This window comes from Mastigoproctus giganteus, chromosome 9 (genome assembly GCF_048544385.1).
Source record: "Mastigoproctus giganteus isolate SK-2022 chromosome 9, ASM4854438v1, whole genome shotgun sequence".
Taxonomy (NCBI): Eukaryota; Metazoa; Arthropoda; class Arachnida; order Uropygi; family Thelyphonidae; genus Mastigoproctus; species Mastigoproctus giganteus.
The window spans coordinates 138,812,755-138,836,334 of record NC_143583.1 but is presented as its reverse complement, the minus strand read 5'-3'; the positions used below and the strand labels follow the sequence as shown (position 1 = coordinate 138,836,334).

Here is a 23,580-nt window from a genome sequence, read left to right as displayed (position 1 = left end):
CTGCAGTCAGTATTAGTGTGCACAATGGATCCATATGTGGCACAGCAGCTGCTCTTCTGCAGACTGTTCGCAAGAGACCAAATTTCTGGAATTTGTAGCAGCATGGGGGGGGTTGGAATGCAGGCTTTAACACAGCAGTTAAAGTAACCTACTTTGATTATTGTTGGTAGTTTCAGATTCAAAAGTAAGGTTTATGTTCTGAACGGGAACTAGTATACCATCCTTCTTTGTCACAATTCATCTTACATTCATGACTCATTGATCTCACAGTTCTTATTGTAGCTCTTCATCTAACAGACTTAGAGGGGAACAGGTATTATCAGACTATAGACTGAGTATTTAGACTGAGTGTCTGTGTGTTATTAGACACTCAGTCTAAAACACTGATGGATCCAATATCTTTCTATTACAGAAGATTTAAGAGAAGTCTGGTTGGTCTGCCTCCCTAAAATCCACTTGTGCACACCTTCTCAATGGTAAGCCCTGTTACGTCACTTAGGTGGCAACGAACATGTAGAGTGGTTCTGTTCAAGACACCCGGTCAGCATGAAGAGGAAAAGACCAAACCCTCCAGCACATGACAGCACGATGAAAGAAATGGCCCTCAGTTCCCAGTGGCTTTCACTCCCCATCTTACAGCAGCGAGAGGATCAGAGTGGAAGCAGAGGATGCTAAGAATCTCTGGGTACGAGCAGGCTGTCATGCACAGGAATTGAACTTGTCCTGTTACAATGTAAGATAGGATATTAGAGGTGGAAAAGGAATTAGAAAATGTGAATTGGAATATCATCGGTTTGGCTGAAACAAGAAGAAGAAATGAATCACTTATATCAAGTGGAAATCTGCTGTACACCAATAGAAACAGTGAAAGGAGCAAAGGTGGAGTTGGTTTTCTGGTCCATAAAGATATAAAAAACAACATTTTGGAATTCAAAAGTACATCACCAAGGGTGTCAAGACCAATACTCAGGATTTCTAAAAGGTACAAGCTAAAGGAACATCGACTCATGATGATGAAGAGGTTGAAGAAATGTACACCGAAATTGATTCTAAATGAGCAGAAAACCCACTACACTATCATTATGGGGGACTTCAATGCTAAGGATGGAAAAAGGCAAAACAGCGCAGAAAGAGGAACTATACGAAATTTTGTAATTGGTGAAAGAAATGAAAGAGGTGAGACTTGCGGAATTTGCAGGATCTTGAGGATTGTCAGTAATGAACACTTTTTTCAAGAAAAGGGTGAAAGAAAGTGGACACGGAAGAGTCCAAATGGATTAACAACTAATGAAATCGACTTCATCCTCACTAACAGAAGATATATTGGGAATGATGTTACCATCCTGAAGAAGGTAAATGCTGGAAGTAATCAGAATGGTAAAATGCACACTTGATATAGATGTAAGAAAAGAAAGGAAAAAACTGACTCGAATAAATAATACAGTCTTTGAGATAACAGAAGAGGAGAAAAAGTAGTATATACTGGAACTTAAGAACAAGTTTGAGCTTCTGCAGACTGCTCAGGACTAAGATATTGACGAGGAATATTACAACTTTCTGAAAGTGTAAAGCCCAAGAAACCTATAGATAAAAGGAAAGCCAAAGAAGACAAATGAAGAGCAAGAAAAACACTGACAGGGAGAAAATTGAGTATACTGAGTTATGCAAAGCCATTAGAAAGAGACTCAGAGAGGACATAAGATTTAACACAAGAAAAGTATAAAAGGCATTAAGGGAAAACAAAAGACTTAAATCAGCAGCCATGAGCAGTAATACAGAAAGACAAATGATACTGAAACTGAAGAATAGCGATGGTGTACTTATAAATAGCAAAGAAGGTATAATTCAAATAGCAGAAGACTACTATAGAGAATTATACAAGCAGTGAGGAAATGACGCCAGCAGTGGGGAAGATGGATCACAAATTATTAACACATATGACATACCCGATATTCTTCCTGATGAGGTAGAACGTGCATTGAAGAAAATGAAGAAAAGGAAAGCCCCAGGGGAAGATGAAGTTACTGTAGAGTTGTTAAAATTGGGAGGAAGAGACATGACACAAAAACTGGCAAGACTCTTCACAAAATGCATTAGAAAAGGTGTGACACCTAAGGAGTGGAATAATGCAATCATAGTTTTGCTGCATAAGAAAGGAGAGAAATTGGAAATCATAGACCAATTTTATATTCATTTGCTTTCTCCATTAGCTGTGATAATTAGCTTGTTATCCCACATCTACAAGTTGTTCACAAGGGTCGTTACTAACAGATTAGAAAGAATACTTGATGAGAATCAACCAAAAGAGCAAGCTGGCTTTATTATTATTTTTTTATTATTATTATTATTAGCCATATGGTGCAAGGAAGCCTGAGGCTTATGCTGCACCAGTCAAAAAAAAAAAAAAAAAATCTGAAAAAACCCCAAGAGAGAGAGAAAACAAGAGTCAGAAGTAGAAGGGAATCACCAAGAAGAAGAATGATGATACCCATTCTTCTTCTCGGCTTTAGGACAGGATTCTCAACTATGTATCACCTTCACGTAATATCACAGCGAATGGAGAAAGCAAATGAATATAAAACACTACTATGCCTGGCATTTGTGGATTATGAAAAGGCTGTTGTTGTTGTTGTTGTTGATTTGGGAGTTGTTGGCGCATCGGCTTCTATGGTCATATTGCACCTCCCAAGGTTTTTGCAGTACTTTGATCCAAGCCCGAGGCGGGAATCGAACCCGCGACCTTTGGGTTGCCGGGCAGGTATTTTACCCACTCGGCTAGCCCGGTCGGCTTATGAAAAGGCATTTGACTCCATACAGCATAAGGCAATGTTTCGGGCACTGGAAAAACAAGGCATAGATACCCCATATATTATCATTTTGAAGAAAATATATGAGAATGCTACCTCCTTTATTAGACTAGACAGTAGCAAATTCAAAAGTTGAAAAAGGAGTTCGACAAGGAGACACAATATCTTCGAAGTTGTTTACTGCTGCACTTGAGGAAGCTTTCAGAAGATTAGACTGGTAGCAGAATATCACAGCTAATGGAGAAAGCAAATGAATATAAAACACCACTATGCCTGGCATTTGTGGATTATGAAAAGGCTGCATGGTGCAAGAAAGCCTATGGCTTATGCTGCACCAGCCAAAAAAAAAAAAAAAAAAAAAATCCGAACAAAACAATGATAAAAACAAAAAAAAAAAAAAAAAATAAAATAAAATAAAATAAATAACTAAATAATAATAATTAAAAAAAAAAAAAAAGGAAATTAAACCTATCATCCTATGCGCTTCCCTTACCCGAAAGTACTATCCAGATGACCTTTGAATTTCCCCAAACTGTCGGGCCTCTACCACCCACGAAGGCAACTTATTCCAGTAATTTATAAATCGCTGGCTAAAATAAAACTTCCTGCAGTCCAATCTAAACATTTCCCCCCGTAACTTGAATTTATGTCCCCTAGTTCTAGCATCATTTATAATCTTGAAAATTTTGTCCTCATTCATTTTACTGATGCCTCTCAGAGCCTTAAACACCTCAATCAAATCTCCTCTAAGGTGTCTAATTTCCAAACTCTGCAACCCACATATTCGAAGTGTTTCTTCATAAGGACACCCTTTAGCCGATCTCACCAGGCGAGTTACCCTTCTTTGCACCCTTTCAAGAAGCTCAATGTCTTTCTTCAGGTGCGGTCTCCATACATGAACACAGTATTCCAAGTGTGGTATAACATAAGCCTTATATAATGGGATTATCACGTCCCTATCTCTACTTGCAAAAGTTCGATAGATCATCGATAGGACACCATGGGCCTTCCTTGCAACCGGTTTACAATGCTCAGAGAATTTCATGTCTGACCGTATCGTAACACCCAAGTCCCTTTCCTCCAGTACTGGGTTTAGTTGAACTCCACCAAGTGAATAAGTTTTTTCGGGACTACTGTTTCCCAGGCGTAATACCTTACACTTTGTTGGATTAAAGCACAGCTGCCATTTTTCTGACCATTCCTGAAGTCTATCTAGGTCTAACCTTTCCATGCCTCTCTCTCTCTGAAGAAGCTCAGCTTGACAGTGATCATCAACTACTCTCCCAATTTTAACATCATCTGCAAATTTAGACATCACGCCCTCTATCCCTTCATCAATGTCGTTTATGAAAATTAAGAACAACAGTGGTCCTAATACTGATCCTTGGGGAACCCCACTTCTTACATCAACCCAATCTGAGGAATAGCCATTTATCACAACCCTCTGCCTCCTGCCCTGAAGCCATCCTTCTATCCATCTAAGGATTTTCCCAGTGATTCCAACCTGTTCCAGCTTATAAAGCGACCACTCATGTGGGACTGAGTCAAAAGCTTTGCTGAAATCTAAATAAACAATGTTGAAATTATTCCCTATACCCAGCTTGTGAGTGACCCTTTCGAAATAGCGAACCAGATTTGTTAAACACGATTTTCCCTTTACAAAACCATGCTGAGTATCCTTGAGAATTTCAATTCGATCCAAATGATCCTGAATTCCACCCTTGATCATTGCCTCCATGATTTTCCCTACTACTGAAGTCAGACTGACAGGTCGATAATTTCCAACTTCACTTTGAGAGCCACCCTTATGTATGGTAGATACATTTGCACTTTTCCAATTCAAGGGAATCTCTCCAGAGTCTAGTGATGCTCGCATAATTAGTCTCAATGGTTCAATGCACTCGCTTGCCACCTCTCTTAAGATTATAGGGTAAATTCCATCAACTCCAGGAGCCTTACTGGTCTGTAGGCTCGAAAGTTTTTTCATTAAACAATCTTGCGAAATTTCACACAATTTCCCATTGCTACAAAAGGCTTTTCATTTGTAAATATCGATGCAAAATAACTGTTGAGTTCATCTGCAACGGCAGCTGGTGTATTTATTACTATCCCCTTTCCCTTACGTAAAGGCCCGATCTGGTTTGTCCTGCTCTTCTTGGCATTTATATATGTGAAGAATTCTTTATCCCCTCCCTCTTTGCTCTGTTTGCTAGTGATTTCTCATAAACTGCTTTTGCCTGTCGAACCTTTTCTGTGGCTCTATTACACATCACCTTGTAGCTGTTATAGGCTTCAGTACTTCTTATTGCTCTGTAACCTTTCCATGCCACCTTTTTCTGCTCAAGTAATGTGGCAACTTCACTATTCATTCAACTTGGAACCCTTCTCGTGGAGTATTTTTTTAATGGTATATACGCATTCAAGGCATCTGTGATTAATGTTTTAAAAGCGTACCACAGTTCAATTGTATTCATTCTCTGCGTGATATCTACCCAGTTAATAGAGGCCATGTAGTACCTTAAGGCATCGTAATTTCCTTTTCTGAAATTAAAACCCATTCCTTTGCCTTTTACTTCTGCTACATCTCTCGTCATCATCCACCGTAGAACTCCGTGATCACTTCCTTCTACTGGTTCCTCTACTGTCAGCCCTGTTATGCCATCAGATTCAGGTGTGATGATGAGGTCTAGGCTATTCTTTTCTCTAGTACTTTCCCTGACATGTTGATACAAATAAGTCATCTAGTTGATTTAAAAATTTTGTTCCCCATGTCGAGTTTCCTTCCCATTTACTCCAATCAATTAGAGGCAAATTGAAATCACCCATAATAAGGCATTGACACTTACTTGCCCATTCCATTTGCATGTAGAGGCTTTTGTCATAATCTTCACAATCACCTGGTCTGTAGATTACTCCTACTCGCATTATACCTTTGTTTCCAACTATCTCACACCATACAGACTCTATACTAGCATGTGAAATGTCTGAATTCGGGAAAGCTATCGTCGCACTCAGGCTGCTTCTGATAAGAAGCATTACCCCACCACCCCTTCTATCTACCCTATCCTTCCTAAATACATTATACAAGCCGTACTGAAACTCATCATCCCCAATTTCTGGGTGGCACCACTTCTCTGTAAGCCCTATTATGTCCGTGTTACTTGTTTTAACCAGCAGTTCGAATTCGCTCATTTTATTGACGACACTTCTAACGTTACTGTATAAACAATTAAGATTTACTGTTCTTGTATATTTAACAACCCTAACACAACCCTTGAAGTTTTTTAGGCTCTCTTCCCTGATATTAGCTACCCGCTCACGTGAAACGTCTTTGCCCCCAGAACATCTAGATAATACGTCCAGTTGGGGTAACAGATAAGAACTCTTAAGGTATGTGCAAGAGTTACATTGACCAATATTATCAGATAAACGCGTGGCAGTATTACCCACATCCCCCTAACTAGCAGTTTCCCCGAACCTTTAAGGTATCCTCAATAATACTGGCAAAAACGTTTGCACCACCTTTGTTTAAGTGTATCCCGTCTCTACAAAACAAATTCCTTCTACCTACAAGTGTGGGCCATGCTGGAGAGTACCCAAACCATTTACGATTTGCGGATGACATTGTGGTCATAAGCCACGATCCCAAAGAATTAGAGGAAAATCTTAATCAGTTATACAGAGTTAGTAGCGATTTTGGACTAAAGATGAATATGGCTAAAACAAAAGTAATGATGAACAAGCATGCCACAGAAAGGAAAATAATGATTGAGGGAGCAGTAATTGAAAAGGTGGAGTCATATACTTATCTGGAACAAGTCATTAGCTGTAATAATGATAAATGGCTGGAAGTCAAGAGAAGAATAAATTTTGGATGGATAGCATTCAGGAAATATAGTCGCATACTGAAGACCAATATCCCAATTTGTCTGAAATGTAAAATAATGAACCAAGTATACTCCCCACCATGACTTATGGAAGTGAAACTTGGGCACTCACCAAAAGAATGGAAGAGAAGCTGAGAACTACACAGCGAAGAATGAAACGAATTATTGGGAATCAGACTGTTAGATAAGAACAGAAACGCATGGATTAGGCAGCAAACTCAAGTAAAGGACATTGTTATCAAAACTAAAGAACTAAAATGGTCTTGGGCAGGACACATAGCTCGAAGACATGATGATAGATGGACTAAGAAAATAACAGAATGGTACCCAAGAGGAGCTAGAAGAAAACCTGGAACACAATGGCGGAGATGGATAGATGAAATTCATGAGTTTGTGGGAAGTAAATGGATGGCCATTTCACAAAACAGAAAGAACTGGAAAGTTGCTGGAGAGGCCTTCATCCTGCAGTGGATTGAAAATGGCGAATGATGATCTAACAAACTGATGAGGTCCCATTTAGTGATGACACCTCTTGATATGGGAAATGTGGTGAAACAGTAACAGAAGTTCCACTAAATTTTTTTAGTTTTTGTAGTTCCTCAGACTGTCGAGCAGTGACAACTTCAACCAGTAAGTCTTCCAATTTTAAATGATCAACTGTCTTGAGGGTACCTAATGTGCTTTCTAGGCATTACTGCATTAGAAATGGCAAAAGTTTTTCAATCAGTTGTTCTTGAGTTCAATGGACAATTAGGAATTTTGGAGTTTGGATTCTGTCTACATCACTCTTTTGACATTTTGCTCCGGTAGAATCAACAGAACCAAGCTCCCATTGTTTTTGCCCTGTCAGGGTTTGATCTGTGCACCCAGTGGATTTCTGGGTTTCGGGAATTGTTTACTCCATTTTGTTCTGGAAGGGGTAGAGCATTTCCTGTCCATGTTACTGACCCTGCCATGTGGGGGGTAGGAGCAGTGTTCACGTTGTGACCAAGTTATTTGGTTTTTTTTTTTTTTTTTTTATAGAAGCATTAGCAACTAAGGCCATATTGCTCCGGGGATATGCGGTGGTCATTCCCTGACCTTTCCGCATCCTCCGTATTTGGTAGTCACAGGCTCGAACCCCGGTCTAATCAAGAAGTGTGTGCTACGCACTGCTGTTCCTGCTCACCTGGCTACGGAGGCACCTGTGACCAAGTGGTAATGGGTTAGTAATAAAATAAAAATTAAAGAAGAAAGAAAGGTTACTTTCCTCCTGGTCTAGTAAAGTGATTTCTTTAAAGGATTATTTAACTGAGTATTTGTGTAACTCTGTGAAACAGGAAATGAGTTTATTTCTTCAAGAGAGAGCACAAATTCGCTGGCAAAGACTCCTGATCACAAAATCACCAACTAGAGTCAACTTCAGTATGGTCAACACAATGAAGTTGTGTTTGGAGGAGGATAGAAAACAAGCTTAATGTTCTCAAAGCTGAGATTGGGATACGATATAGCAATATCATGATAATTGTGACTGCAATATGGGGGTATATAGAAAGAAATGATATTTTGAAGGAAATCTATCACAGTTTGGTGAATGGAAAATCTTGTTTAACTAATCTGATTGGATATTTTCAGAGTCACTCATGATCTGCATGCAGGAAATAATTCTGACATTATTTATTTGGACTTTAGCAAGACATTTCACTCTGTCAGGCATAAGACGTTATCGCATATTCTGGAACATATGGGATTATCAGTAAGATCCTTAGATGGATACTCGAATGCAGAACAGGAAGCAGAGGATTATGATTAATGGTTACTATTCAGATTGGACTAGGATTAGAAGTGGAGGTCCCTCACAGATTGGTAGTGTGACCACTGTTGTTTTTGATTTTCTTAAATGATATTGATGAAGAGAAACAGAATGTGATTAAGGCTGCCGTATGCAAGTGGTCAAGCACAAGGGTGAACAAGTACACATGCTTTGAGTGACAGCAGTTCAAGTTCATGTGACTGCTAAATACAGTGCTGTTTCTTGTACTCTCTCTCTCTCTCTCTCTCTCTCTCTCTCGAACTCTTCTCACTGTCTGGTCATCCCAGAGTATAAACAGAAAATTTATTTTTATATCAAAATTTGCAGATGATGTCAAGACCAAGATGGTGGCTAATGATGAATACCATGCAGTATTCTTTCAGGAAAAGCAGCTTCAACTATGGTGGTGACTATATTTTAAGGCTGCAAAATGAAAAGGACTTACATTTGGGAAAATAATTTTCGCACTTGGAGTGGTTGAATTAAAATTAAAAATAGCAGAGGAAGGAAGGGATTTGAGGATTACAATCCAGGCAGACATTTTGTTCTGTTTGCAGTGCAGACAAGCAGCAAGGAGGTCCATAGTGTACTAAATATGATTCATCAAACATCTGTTTGTAGAGATAGGGAAGTCAATCTTATACAGCAATACGGCAACTGTGAAACTGCACCTGAAATATGGAGTCAAATATGACTACATCCAAAACAGACACACAGCTCCTTGAAATGATTCAAAGAAAGGTAGTGAAATTATCATTAGCAGAGGCATATGATGCAAGAAAGCAAGCTTATGCAGCATCAGCCAAAAAAAAAAAAAAAAACAACCAACTCCCACTTCACCCCTCCGTTCGTCCGAAATACCTATCCAGCTGAGCCTTAAATTAATTTTGGCTATCAACTTCCACAACAAGGGATGGAAGTCTGTTCCACCAACCAACTACCCGCTGGCTTAAGGCAAATTTCCGCACATCTATCCTACATCTGTCTTTCCTCAATTTGAATTTATGCTCTCTCAGGTGATTATTCTGAGCAAGAGGAAGAATCCCATCAGTATTGAGCATGCTCAAGCCATTCAAGGCTTTATACACCTCTATCAGATCACCTTGCCGGTGCCTAGTCTCCAGACACTGTAATTTGCAAAACTTTAGCCTTTCTTTGTAAGGGCAACCCTTTGTTCCATTCACTAATCTTGTTGCCCTTCTCTGTACTTGTTCCAGCAGCTCTACATCCTTCTTGAAATGAGGCCTCCAGATCTGTTTACAGTACTCAAGGTATGGCCTGACCATTGCCTTATACAAGGGAATAATCACCGCCTTATCCCTGCTAGAAAAATTCCTATATATCATTGACAAGACACCATGAGCTACTCTTGCAGCCCATCTGCACTGCTCAGAAAACTCCATATCTGCCTGCACAATTACACCCAGTCCTTTTCATTCTCTATCACTGTCAGAGTAGTACCACAGAGTTCATAAGTGTTCTGGGGTTACTGTTTCCCCATATGTAGTACTTTACATTTGTCAATGTTAAACTTCATTTGACACCTCTCAGCCCATCTGCTCAACCTTTCCAGATCCTGTTGCAGCAGCATACTGTCAGTAGTGTCCTTAACAACCCTGCCAACCTTTGTATCGTCTGAAAACTTGGACATTAAGCTTAATATACCATCATCAATATCATTTATAAATACAGAAAACAACAATGGACCCAACACTGAACCCTGAGGGAGTCCACTAATAGCATTGCTCATCGTGGATTAGTGTCCATTGATTACCACTCTGTCTTCTCATCCTCAACCATCCCCTTATCCATAGCAGCAATTTGCCTCCAATGCCACACTGCTCAAATTTGTGCAGTAGTCTTCCATGTGCAACAGTATCAAAAGTCGTTCTACGATCCAAATATATCAGTAAAATATATCAGATCAGTAAAAAGGCACCCATATGAGAAAAGATTTTAACCATGCGGGCTACAAAGCTCAGTAACTAAGAATGGAACTGAGGTCTTTATGCTCTGAGGGGGTGGGAGGACAGTAAAATTGAACTAAAAGCTATAAAATAAAATTATTATGGAGAAGATGTTAGACTGTATTGTAAGAAATTTTCCTTCAGGCAGCAGGCAGCAAGTTATGAATTACTGGAATGAATTAATTTCCATGGGTAGCTGAGGCTGATATCTTGGAGAAAGGTCGGTTGGATCAGCACCTACATAAGAGGTAAAGACACACACTTGCCAAAAAATGCAAACCATTTGTAATAAGACAGTCTCAGATAGAAATAAATGTGAATAAATGGAAATAAATGCAAAGAAAACTGTGATGCGAGGTGATGATATGTTGAGCATAAAGACTGCACAGGCTGTTAGACTGAAGTAATTGTTTTCTAGAAAGATCACATTATAAAATTTTTGCAGTATTTTCATGCATTTTTTTTCTTAGCATTTTAGCATTAGCATTAGTAGAGGCATATGATGCAAGAAAGCAAGCTTATTCAGCATCAGCCAAAAAAAAAAAAAAAAAAAACCCTCTCCCATTTCACCCCTCCGTTCGTTCGAAATACCTGTCCAGTTGAGCTTTAAATTTGTTTAGGCTATCAACTTCAACAACAAGTGATGGAAGTCGGTTCCACCAACCAACCACCCGCTGGCCAAAGGCAAATTTCCGCACATCTATCCGACATCCGTCCTTCCTCAATTTGAATTTATGCCCTCTGAGGTGATTATTCTGAGAAAGATGAAGAATCCCATTGGCATTGAGCATGCTCAAACCATTCAAAGCCTTATACACCTCTATCAGATCACCTCGCCGGTGCCTAGTCTCCAGACTCTGTAATTTGCAAAACTTAAGCCTTTCTTCGTAAGAGCAACCCTTTGTTCCATTTACTAATCTTGTTGCCCTTCTCTGTACCCGTTCCAGCAGCTCTACATCCTTCTTGAAATGAGGCCTCCAGACCTGTATACAGTACTCAAGATGTGGCCTAACCATTGCCTTATACAAGGGAATAATCACCTCCTTATCCCTGCTAGAAAAATTCCTGTATATCATTGACAAGACACCATGAGCTACTCTTGCAGCTTGTCTGCACTGCTCAGAGAACTTCATATCTGCCTGCACAATTACCCCCAGGTCCTTTTCATTCTCCACCACTGTCAGTGTAGTACCGCAGAGTTGATACATTGCTCTGGGGTTACTGTTACCCATATGTAGTACTTTACATTTGTCAATGTTAAACTTCATTTGCCACCTCTCAGCCCATCTGTTCAACCTTTCCAGATCCTGTTGCAGCAGCATAGCGTCAGTAGTGTCCTTACCGACCCTGCCAACCTTTGTATCATCTGCAAACTTAGACATTAAACTTTATAACATTAAACTTTAAACTTTAAACATTAAACATTAGACATTAAACTTTAAAACGATATAACAAATACAAACTGATCCTAGAGCATTAGTGGATGTTTTATTTAGGGATTTGTGAAATTCTAATGATGTGGCTGATTGTACAGAAAGAATATGTTAGAAGGTACATTAGCAAAATAACTGACAGCACATGACGGCTGATATGGGCACTTACTATTTTAGTGGACAGGTCCTGTTCTTTCCATTAGAGCAGGGACCTGCAGGTATTGTGCGATTGCATTTTCCTCCATAATGAGTCCGTATATCTATTGATGGTGTAGGCAAAAGTGATCTGGGATCCTTTCTCTTTATACATATATAAATGAAATAATCTTGTTAAAAATATTGAGTTATTAATGGCAGAGCATTTTAAAAACATGTTCCAGGCCCTATATATATTTTTTTTTGTTCGATACATGTACTGACCTGATTTCACTAGCAAAATAACTGACAGCACATGATAGCAAAATAACTGACAGCACATGACGGCTGATATGGGCACTTACTATTTTAGTGGATTTTTTCATGCATTTTTTTCCCTTTCCTAGAGAAAAATGGAGTTCTCTCTGGTTGCAGCAGCTTAGCTATGGCAATGTGATCATCAGCATCTACAGACTCAGACTAGATCATATTATCACCACAACTAATACAGGTGACAACATATTCACAGTATGCCTTTTGAAAATTCCATTCAATATGATACATCTGCATGATCACACATCACTGTTAAGTGGATTACCACTCAAAATTCCTCACAAAGAATGATAAACAAAATCCCAGAATAAGAAGGAGAAAGGCAGTTCATCTATCAGGTTTTCTAAAGTTTTCTATCAGGTTGCTGGTGTTGTGAACTTGTGAAATGTGATGAGTTTTTACAATAATTTCAATTTTGATTTTTTTTTTTTTTGTTTTTGCTTATTTTACATTGTAGATTGGAGTAAAATAAGTTTTAAATACTCTAATCATTTATTTATTTTTTTTAAAAATAAATATATATGACGTTGCTTTAGTTATTTAATGGGAATTTGTATGTTGTAAAAATTTTGAGAATGAAAAAGGAATAGTTTCAAGCACACTAACTGCTAATCAACAGGGTTATATTATCTTTGTATGTTTCTGAATAATTAAATAGTTACAGTATACAACCATTTCTTAAGCTGTAAGCATTGATTTTTTTTTTTTTTTTTAAAACTTAACTCATATTATAAATTACAAAAAAGAATGGTTTTATATTTAAGTAATTATAATTTATAATATATATGCAACCCAAAATTTGTTCAGAACTTGGCAAGCAAGAATTCTATTGTTGTAGAACTTTGCTGAACAGACTAAAGTACCGGGTGGTTATAAAATAAGTTTCCCTATTCAGGAGACCCTAGTGTCAAAACGGTTAGAGTTAGCGTTGTGAAAATCGGTGGGTATGTCATGGAGAAGTGATTTGTAGAAGAAAAAAAATTAGTTCGAATTTCTGCCACCAGGAGAAAAACGGTGCTGCTCATATGTAAAAGTTGTCATTTACTTCAAGACACGCTGCTTACACAAATGACATCCTGTTAGATAAAAGAAGAAAGCCCAACACCACTGTCAATAACCATTATGGCTCTTACAAAAAAGGAATGTGCTCTTTTAGTAAAACTGTTCTACCAGAATAATAGTAATGCTAAATCAGCACTACATGAATATCGGAAACTTAAAAGTTTGCGTAAAGGAACTTTGACATCAGTGTGGCTTCAAAAACTAATAAAGAAATTTGAAGCGACCAGGAAGTTAGATGTAATTCCAGGCTGGGGATGACCATGTATTGGAATGAAGGTACTGGATGAAGTGGCGGTTGCAATGGTCAGAATGTGAAACAGTACCAGTCAGTAGTGCCTGCCAGAAGTGTGTCAAGAGACTTGAACCTTCTTTGGTCTACTGTACGTAAAGTGCTTCGAATAATTTTAGATGGTTCCCGTAAAAGATTCACTTAGTGCAAGAACTAAAGTCTTGTGATCAGCAACAATGAATAGACTTTGCTCTACGATTTCTGGCTCATATGAAACTTGACGATACATGGGCTCGAATGACCTTGTGGTCTGATAGGCACATTTCACTCTTCATGGGGTTGTAAATGCACAAAACTACTGAATATGGGAACTTCTCGTTCATCTGCTGTGCATGAAAAAGTATTACAAAGTCCATACGTTACAGAATGGTGTGGATTCACAGCAAAGTTTATAATTGAACCACTTTTCTTTGAAGAGTCTACACCTCATGCCCCCTGTAAGGTGTACGGTAACTGGTGTATGGTACTGTGCTCTTCTAAGCGATCACATTATTCCCGTTCTGCAAGAAAAGCAATGCTTGGACACAGTAGTGTTCATGCAAGATGGTGCCCCTTCCCACGTTGGTCGACAAGTGAAGGAACTGCTCCATTCAACATTCGGAAATGATCGAATTATTTCTAGAGACTTCCCGCAGTTCTGGCCAGTCTGATCACAGATCTCAATCTCTGTGATTTCTGGCTATGGGGATTTCCGAAAGACAGCGTTTACTGTGGTAAACTCTGTCTTTCGGATGCTTGTCGATTTGAAAGCAGGAAATTAAACAGCATGTAGCCAACATCCCCAATGAGATGCTAAGCGAAATTGTGTTGCACGCAGTCCTCCACTGTCAGAATGTCATCTCAAGTGAAGGAAAGCACATAGAACAATATCTGTAGATTTCTAAGTTCTGATATTAAAATCTAATCCTAAGTTATGTATTCCATCTCATGTTTACAGTGCCAATTTCTCCTGGTGGCAGAAATTTGAACTAATTTTTTTTTCTTCTACAAATTGTTTCCCCATACCCTAAATGACATACCCACTGATTTTCACAGTGCTATCTCTAACTGTTTTGACACTAGGGTCTCCTGAAGGAAACTTATTAAACTAGATAAATCCTAAATTGTAGTTAGACATACAGGCATGGCTAGAAATAAGAATGCTAAGAAGGGAACAAATGGGAAGCAGAAGGCAGTGGATGACAGCTTGCTCGCTCATTCAAGTAGATTGATTTGTTGTTTAATAGTGCACTGGCAGCTCATTTGAGTGCTCCTTTCTTCCTTGGAACAATAGTCAGTACTTACTGACTCACTTCAACATGGTGGGAGTGTCTGCATTTCTGAAAATTGTTGCTTGATGAGATTCAAGAAATATGGTTAAACGTGTTAGTTTAAACTGCCAGCTTTGCTTGACACAGACAAGGGGAAATAAAAGTAGGTATAACGCTCAGTGTAGAGATAAGGTTACTGTCTGTTCAGATCACAATTCTCCTAACCTAGATAACTTTTTGATCATACTATTCTTGAATAATTTTATCTTCTGGGAGAGTTAACAGATCCAATTCTGTTATCATACCTTCAGAGATATTCAGAGTGGAATATGAATAATTTGCTGTCACAGTGAATGTTGGATCTAGAATACTAGCATATCTTATGTAAAGGAAGATATTTTTAACCTCTTGGAGTGAGAACTGTCATGGTCTCTGTGTTGTCCCTAGTCAAGAGCTTGTTAGGTCTAAGGATGGAAAGACATTGTCAATTTTTATTTTTTTTTTTGCCTTGGGGATTAACTTTACTGCACAGTTTTTCAGCTCCCTACCATGCAGAGACAGGAGAAATGTCACTGGGTGACCAAGATAAACAGAAAATTAAAGAGCAATACACTGAAAATGAGTGGTAGAATATTGTAACAATAAGTTGCTGGTAAAACTGATAGTTATAAAAGCTGCAAAGAAGTTATAAAAGCTATTACTTGTAAGGAGTACTAGATAATCATGACACTGTTTGGTTATAATCATCTGGCAACTGAGACCCAGAAGAGTAGTGCCCATGGAAATATTTGTAATAAAGGAATCAGCAAAAACTGAACATCTATGTAATGGTGGCCGGAGTGGGTTCTAATAGCAATTACCTGCCAAACCATTGAAAAAAATTTATGTGAGCTGCCATGCACTATATATGAAAGTTCACTTTAGAAATTATAATTCCTCACGACTGGAGATCTGCACGGATCCGACTGATCTTGAAGAACCCGACAAAATCACGGGAACTTCCGGAGTCGTACAGACCTATAGCACTATTACCGGTACTGAGCAAACGATTTGAACACTTACTCCACAACAGAATAGAAACCCACTACCTAGAAGCAGGGCTACGATCCCCCAAACAATTTGGCTTTCGTAGAGGCTGCTCCACTGTAGACGCCTTGGAACGCATAATAACCGCAGCTAACAACTGTAACCGCAAATACTTCCTAATGATCTCTGTCGATTTTGCCGGGGCATTTGACTCACTCTGGTGGCCAAGTGTCCTCGGCAGACTCCGGGAGGCAAATATCTCCAATAACCTGTACCACTGTATCAAAACCTACCTATCTGATAGAAGGATCTCAGTATGTGCTCCCTACTCTCAACTTACTCGGCCTATCTTCCGGGGGTGCCCACAAGGTTCAATCCTGGGGCCACTCCTTTGGAATCTGGTGATGGACGGCTTCCTCAATCAGAATCTCAATGGGGCAGATGCACAAGCATTTGCAGACGACCTCGTCCTGATGCTGGAGGGGGACAGCCGGGCACAACTGGAAGCCACTGCAAACCGGGCAATTGACTCCCTGCAAACGTGGGCGAAGCAGAACCACCTAACAATATCACCAACCAAGACATCCTCAATACTCCTCAAGGGTTCTCTCGACACGAGAAGGCCACCACAAATCAAAATAGAAGGAACCACGATTAAACTAACTACAGAACTAAAATACCTCGGAACCGTATTGGATAAAAACTTATCCTTTACCCCACATCTCATCTATCTCCAGAGAAAGATCAGGAACTACTCAGCCCTCATAGCAAGAGTCACACAAAAAGATTGGGGACTACGGAAACAGACCCTGTCTCTCTTTTACAAGGCTTTTTTCATCCCTGCCGTCTCATACGCTGCAGGGATTTGGTACAACAAAGCAACCACGGCTGTGAACAAAAGGAAATTAGAATCAATACAGCGTAGCATCTTGCTCACCATCACAAGAGCATGCTGCACTGTCAGCTCTCATGCGCTGCAGGCCCTGGCAGGATCACTCCCCCTGGACCTGGAAATTGTCCGCTGCGGCATGCTCTTTCAACTGTCCAGAGGTAAAAGTGTATCCTGCATCGGCTTCACTACCGATCCAGCCAACAACAGCAACATAGAGAAAAAACGTCTTATCAACCATCTCCGGCAAACCTGGCAGTCCCGATGGGCAGAATCAACTAAAGGCGCCATAACCTGGAAATTTATCCCCGACGTTACCCAAGTCTACCCCCACCAGCCGGCCTGGTTCTCACCGGGGCTCTACACCACCTTCCTTCTAATGGGACATGGTTCCTTTAATGCCAAACTTTTGACCTTCGGAATAAAAGAATCACCACTATGCCACTGCGGTGAAAATCAGACATGGACACATCTGATGCATGAATGCCCCCTCTTTGATGATATAAGATGTCACTTTATAACCAAAATATGTTTCAACCCGAAGGATCGGGAACACCTTGTACTGTCGGAGGAGGAGTACTATAGAGCCCTCTCGAAATTTGCGCACGAACTGTTCAGCAGACTATGAGCATTACCACAACTTCCCTAAACTCGACACTGGAACTTGACAACTGAAACGGACAACAATGACTAGGACTTAACTGGAGGAGACCTATATCTCCTTAGTGACACCATCCCATACTGACACCCTGATTATTGGAACAGCAGTGGATGGGATCCTATTCCAACACTGCCCAACTAATGGACTGTACACTGTCATGGACCTGACGAAGACACAGCTTTGCTACATACACGCCATGTTAGTGATCTGAGCCGGCTCCCTTGTTCGGCCCTTTCTTCTCCCTTACCCCGGCGGGGGGGGGACGGCTTTCCTGTCTCCTCCCCTCCTTGCCGACCCCACTCTTCCCTCTGGTGGGCATGCCCCACTGATTCTACCTGGGGTCGTCTCCCCTATTGACCCCATTCTTCTGTCTTTATCCCTCCAGTCTTCATTCTCCCTACCCAACTCTATCTGTATGCAAGCGAATGTCCCACACGCCAAAAATAACCGTGTCTAAATTACGCTGTTCGCCCACCATTTTGGCTTTTCTAATTCTAGCTCAATATTCCCATGCAAATTTTTTTTTTTTTTTTAAGGTCCTAGCCACTGAAATCCCAGGAAACTAGGTGGCAGGACCTGCCAGAGTGCAAATTTAAACTAGTGGTTACCTGGTCTGCCTCCACGGGGCGAAGTGCGGGCAACGTTGGGCCTCAGCTGGGATCCAGCGGCTAAATGGCCAGAAGAACAACGGTACATAACACAACACACTCACATGATCCATACACTTTTAAATCTCTGGCCTTCCCAGTGAACTGGTACACTCACAATGAAAGCAACGCGGAGATGGGGGGAACCCCTGGTGCCGTTAGACACTTAACACACTTTGCACTTTAGAAATTATAATGTAGTCCCTTGTGCTTTCCATATAATCTTATCTAGGCCATATATATTAGCTATATTATTTCTGAAGTAAAATCATTTTTCATTTAAAACAGAAAAGCGAAGGAAAAAAAAAAAAAAAATTCTGATAGATAAGAAATTCATAATTAAATATCAGTAAAATACCTACCTTATAGTGATTTAAAGTATTAAGCCGTTTCCACTCTCCTTCTATCCTTGTTGAGGTATCTTCATCTGACAGTGTCAGTCTGCCAGAGTTCCCTGCTCTCCATTCTTTTGGGAGGGAGAGGGAAAAAAAAATTTAATTGAAGACAAGAAAAGCAATAATTATTACAATATGCAAATATTGAAACAGTTTTTTTTTTATTATGCTATTATGGAAAATACATTGGCTGCAAAGAAGGGAGGAGGATCTAGAAGATCCTCCTCCCTTCTTTGCAGCCATTGTAAGAAATAGAATAATATTTTTTTACTGAATTGTGTCATTTACAAGAAAAATGGAAGCGCAAAGCAAATTTGTCTTGTAAACAATAAATTGGAACTAATACTGTCCACCAAGGCTTAGACCAAAATGGATGTCAGAAGAACTGATGAGACTTGTGGCAGACAAGAAAAATGATGAACTGTTGATAATCCTGCTCAACTGCTGACAAATTGAATAGGTATTTTGCATCTATATGCATATATAAGGAATTCTTTAGAGAAAGGGATGCCAGAAGTTTATCTAACTCTAACAGGAAACTAAGAGCTTTTGTGATAACTGAAAGGAAAGTGGAAGAGACAATGAAGCTAAACATAAAAAAGGCACCTGCGGTAGATGAAATCTATCCAATTATATTAAGGGAGGCAGCAAAGGAGGTAAGTAAACCCCTAGCATAATTACGAGAGCATCTCGGATTCAGGGAAGGTTCCTATGGACTGGAAATGTGAATATTCAGTCCAATTCATAAAGGAGGATCAAAAGGTAAAATGAGTAATTACAGACCTATTAGCTTAACATCTCTTCCTGGGGAAAATAATGTACTCACTTATTAAAGAAGTAATGCAGAATCACCTAGACAGGAATGCAATTATACTGAAGTAATAGCATGGCTCTGTTAAGGGGTGGTTTTGCATCCAGTTCAAGGAACTGGATTCAAAAAATAAATTTCATATCATATACAGGAACTCCCCGATTTACGTAAGGGCTGCATTCTGCAGGATGCTATGTAAGTCGAGGAATTTCCCCATGCTTGTTCAGCACTCCAACCATGCTCGCTGAATTGATTGAATCAAAAAAGAAATGTTCGACGAACATGTAAATAGAATTATTTATTGCATTTATTAAATTTTTTATCTCATGCACAGAAAAAATTTCAAAATTACAAAAAAAAAAAGAGAGGAGACAGGCATAATGTTAGTAAGTTTTACCTCTTGAGCATTGTTGCTGGCGCCTCCGTAGCACACGCTTCTTGATTAGACCGGGGTTCGAGCCCGTGACCACCAAATACGGAGGATGCGGAAAGGTCAGGGAATGACCACCGCATATTCCCGGAGCAATATGGCCTTAGTTGCTAATGCCCCTAAAAACCAAATAACAAGCAACAACAGCATCGTTGCCAGAATTGACATCTTCAGCTGATAAGTGCGCCGCTGCGGAGGTTGAGGGCTGTGGACATTTAGAAGAGATCAGCCGCTCAACCTTATGAAAAAACATACTAATGGATGACTGGACGGTGGCCTTTTTCTTTTCATCGTAGATTTCTTTGTAGTAAGCACGCATATCGTTCACCCCTCTGTTAACTTTTAAGAATCGTTTGCTGTCAGGATCCATCTTTTAAAACTTTGCCATTGCCAATGCAATTTCAAGAAATGCCACTGCCATCTCTCTGGCAATGAAGTGTCTCAGCTGCTCATTTGGTCCATCTTGAGGTTCTTCAGCATTTTCTTCTTTCACTATTGCTGCCTGCAAGTTAATGTTATTTGTTAGATAATTCCTTCTCTTCTTCCTCTAACTCCTCCACATCTTTGGCATCAACCTCCAACTGAAGTAGTTCTGCAACCTTTACAATCTTATCTGTAAAGGTTGTAGTTCTGCAACCTTTACAATCTTATCTGTAACCTCTTCATATGATTAGTCTTTTTTCAAATGCTATGAAGCCTTTCACATATTATCTTCCATGCACCATTTAAACAACTTTTAGTAATTTCCGTCCAGGCCTTATTAATGTTTAAGATGGCGTGCTAAATATTATAAGATTTCCAAAAGTCTCTCAACGTAAAATTATTCTCATCATATACTGCAGACAATGCCTGAGCAAATGTGTGTAAATAGTATGCTTTTAAATTCGAAATAACATCCTGATCCATAGGTTGGATGATTGAAGTCGTGTTTGGCTGGAGAAATATGACAATCATGTTCGAAATTAAATAATCTAAATGCGTAGGATGTCCAGGAGCATTATCTAATAGAAGTAAAATCTTGAAAGGAACACTGTTGTCTTTACAATATTTTTCAACCTCAGGAATGAAGCAGCACAAGCAGTGGTTTTAATCTGTAATCTCCCGCTGCATTAGCACAAAACAAAAGTGTGGCCCTATCTTTTGATGCCTTGAAACCTGGCATTGTATTTTCCTCTTTGGCAATGTAATGTTCAATCCGGAATTTTTTTCCAATACAGAGCACTCTCGTTAACGTTAAAAATTTTCTGCGTTGAATAGCTACCTTCATCAATAATTTTTTCCAACACATCACAAAATTTCTCTGCAGCTGCAGAATCAGCACTGGCGACTTCACTGCATACTGTAACGTTGTGGAAACCAGCGCGATGCTTGAACCTATTAAACCACTCGTTGCTTGCCATGAACTTTGGTTGGGGTTTGCCATACTTATCTTTAATATCTTTATAAACACTTGTTGCTTTTGTTTGAATGGTCATTCGACTCAGGGGCACTTGCTTCTGAGTCTGATTTTCCATCCAAATTATTAACAGCTGTTTCATCTTCGATATAGCACCTGAATGCTGTTTTGTGATCACTGTTGATCTTAAGTGCATTGATCCTTTGACATGTTATTTTATACACGCACTGTGCTTTAAAATAGTATTCATTGTTGAAGCAGCGAGACCTAATTCTCTTGCAACAGATGACAAACTTTGTCCTGCTTCTTACTTCTTAATCGTTTTCATCTTCATTTCGAAATGAATTTTGTTTCCTTTCCTGGCACTACCACCACTTGCAGTTTTCGTTGGTTGCTTTCCCTTCATCATTGTAATACGTAAATAGGAATGAAGAAAAGTTTCTGAAAATTTGCTTTTTATGTGATTGAAGATTTCAGTGAAGGGAAACACATTTTACCATAATAGCGTAAAAACCCAAACAATTGCAGTTTTCGGGATTATTGCAAATGCAATAAAATCGAGTTTAGTACCCTTTTATAATTTCGAGTTTAGTACCCTAATAAAATCGAGTTTAGTACCCTTTTATAATTTCTTGCATTAACAGAAAATGACCAATAAACAGAAAGTGCAAATTGTTTTTATTGTTTTATTGGGTAAAAAAAAAGTGTTATTGGGTCCAACATTATGATAATTTCCCGATACCTCCATTTATTCCTACGGGATGCAGAATACGTTTCCACAAATTTTTTAAGTTTGCACTGGCTAGCAAAAACTTGAGTAAAGTTGAATTTCCGTAAGTCGAGTATTACGTAAGTTGGGGAGTTCCTATACTTGAATTTCAGAAATGCTTTTGATACTGTGCACATAAGAGACTGTTGTAAAAACTGAAGCAATGTGGCATTAAGTTACTGCAATGGATAAAAGGATGGTTGATTAAGAAAGACATTGGTTATTAATGGGCACTGATCTTCGTGGAATAATATTAGTAGAATCTCCCAGGGTTCAGTGCTGGGGCCATTGTTGTTTTCATTGTTTATTATTATTATTAGCCATATGGTGCAAGGAAGCCTGAGGCTCATGCTGCACCAGCCAAAAAAATTCCCCGAGTTACTCTGAGAGAGAGAGAGAGAGAGAGAGAGAGAGAGAGAGAGAGAGAGAGAGAGTGTCAAAAGTAAAGGAGTCGCCAAGAAACATGATATCCAGCTCAGAATCCAGTGTGCGCCGCCAAGCTCATATTGATGAAGTTATATCAGGCGTAATGTCTAAATTCACAGATGATACAAAGGTTGGCAGGGTGGCTAATGACAGTAATCAGGGTGAGCTACTGCAGCAAGGTCTAGGGAAAATTAGGTTAATGGGCTGAGAAGTGGCAGCTGAAGTTTAACATTGACAAATGCAAGGAACTGCGTATGGTTAGTAGCAATTCCAGATTAATATACCAACTATGTGGTACTACATACTAATGATATTAAGAGTAGGAGACCGGCAGAATTACTTAACAAGTACAGGTCACTGTTGAAAAAAAGCCTTGAATTCGGGTTGAATTTGAAATTGTCTACAATTCTGCCCAGACATGATAGGAGGGAGTATATGATGAGTGCTTGTCGATCAATTTAGCCCAGGAAAGATTGTGCGAGGCACAAGGGATAGAATTTTTTTCTGCCTGGTCTGTACTTGTTAACAGGAGAGTGCTTCTACAGGGATGGGATACACTTAAATAGAAAGGGTGCAAGAATATTTGCTGATGCTATTAAGGCAGTGTTAGGTGGGTGGGAAAACTGCTAGCTTGGGGGGATACAAGGACTAATAGATTAACAGTAGCCACTGGCAGAGGTGAAGTGATTCTTGCACTGCTTCTATTGGAATGAGCAGAAGCCTGGAAAACAAGATGCAGGATGCTTCAGAGACTTCTGGGAGTCATTGCAGTACAAGTAAACACATGGGTTGTGTTAGGGTAGCTAAGAATAGGAACAGGTGCATGTATACTTGCGTGTACACCAATGCTAGGAGTTTGGTAAATAAATTTGTTGAATTTGAGGTATTGCTCAAAGCATCAAAAGCGGATATTGTTGGGATATCAGAGACGTGGTGTCACACAGATATAAGGAATGCAGAACTGGAATTTGGGGAGTACAATGTGTACAGAAAGGATAGGAAGGGAGGAGGGGTTATGCTATTAGTTAAGAAACACATAAAATCCAAGGAAGTGAAGCCAGTCGACATCGCTGGACACTGCAGTGTCGAGTCAGTTTGGTGTGACATAAGCATTGGGAGATCAAAATTGAGAGTAGTAGTGTGCTATAGGCCTAATGACTCTGATGAGTATAATA

At 39.5% G+C, this 23,580-nt stretch overlaps 1 protein-coding gene across 4 annotated transcripts in view; it reads right to left on the bottom strand.

Annotated features, from left to right (window-relative positions):
* The window catches only part of LOC150080768 (plexin-A2-like), a 1,384,718-nt gene that overhangs the window by 124,269 nt on the left and 1,236,869 nt on the right, over positions 1-23,580 (bottom strand). For all 4 annotated transcript variants that reach the window (XM_090381170.1, XM_090381171.1, XM_090381172.1 and 1 more), the window contains one exon: positions 18,541-18,644. In XM_090381170.1, coding sequence (XP_090237296.1) covers positions 18,541-18,644 — 104 coding nt within the window. The remainder of the gene's footprint in view (positions 1-18,540; positions 18,645-23,580) is intronic.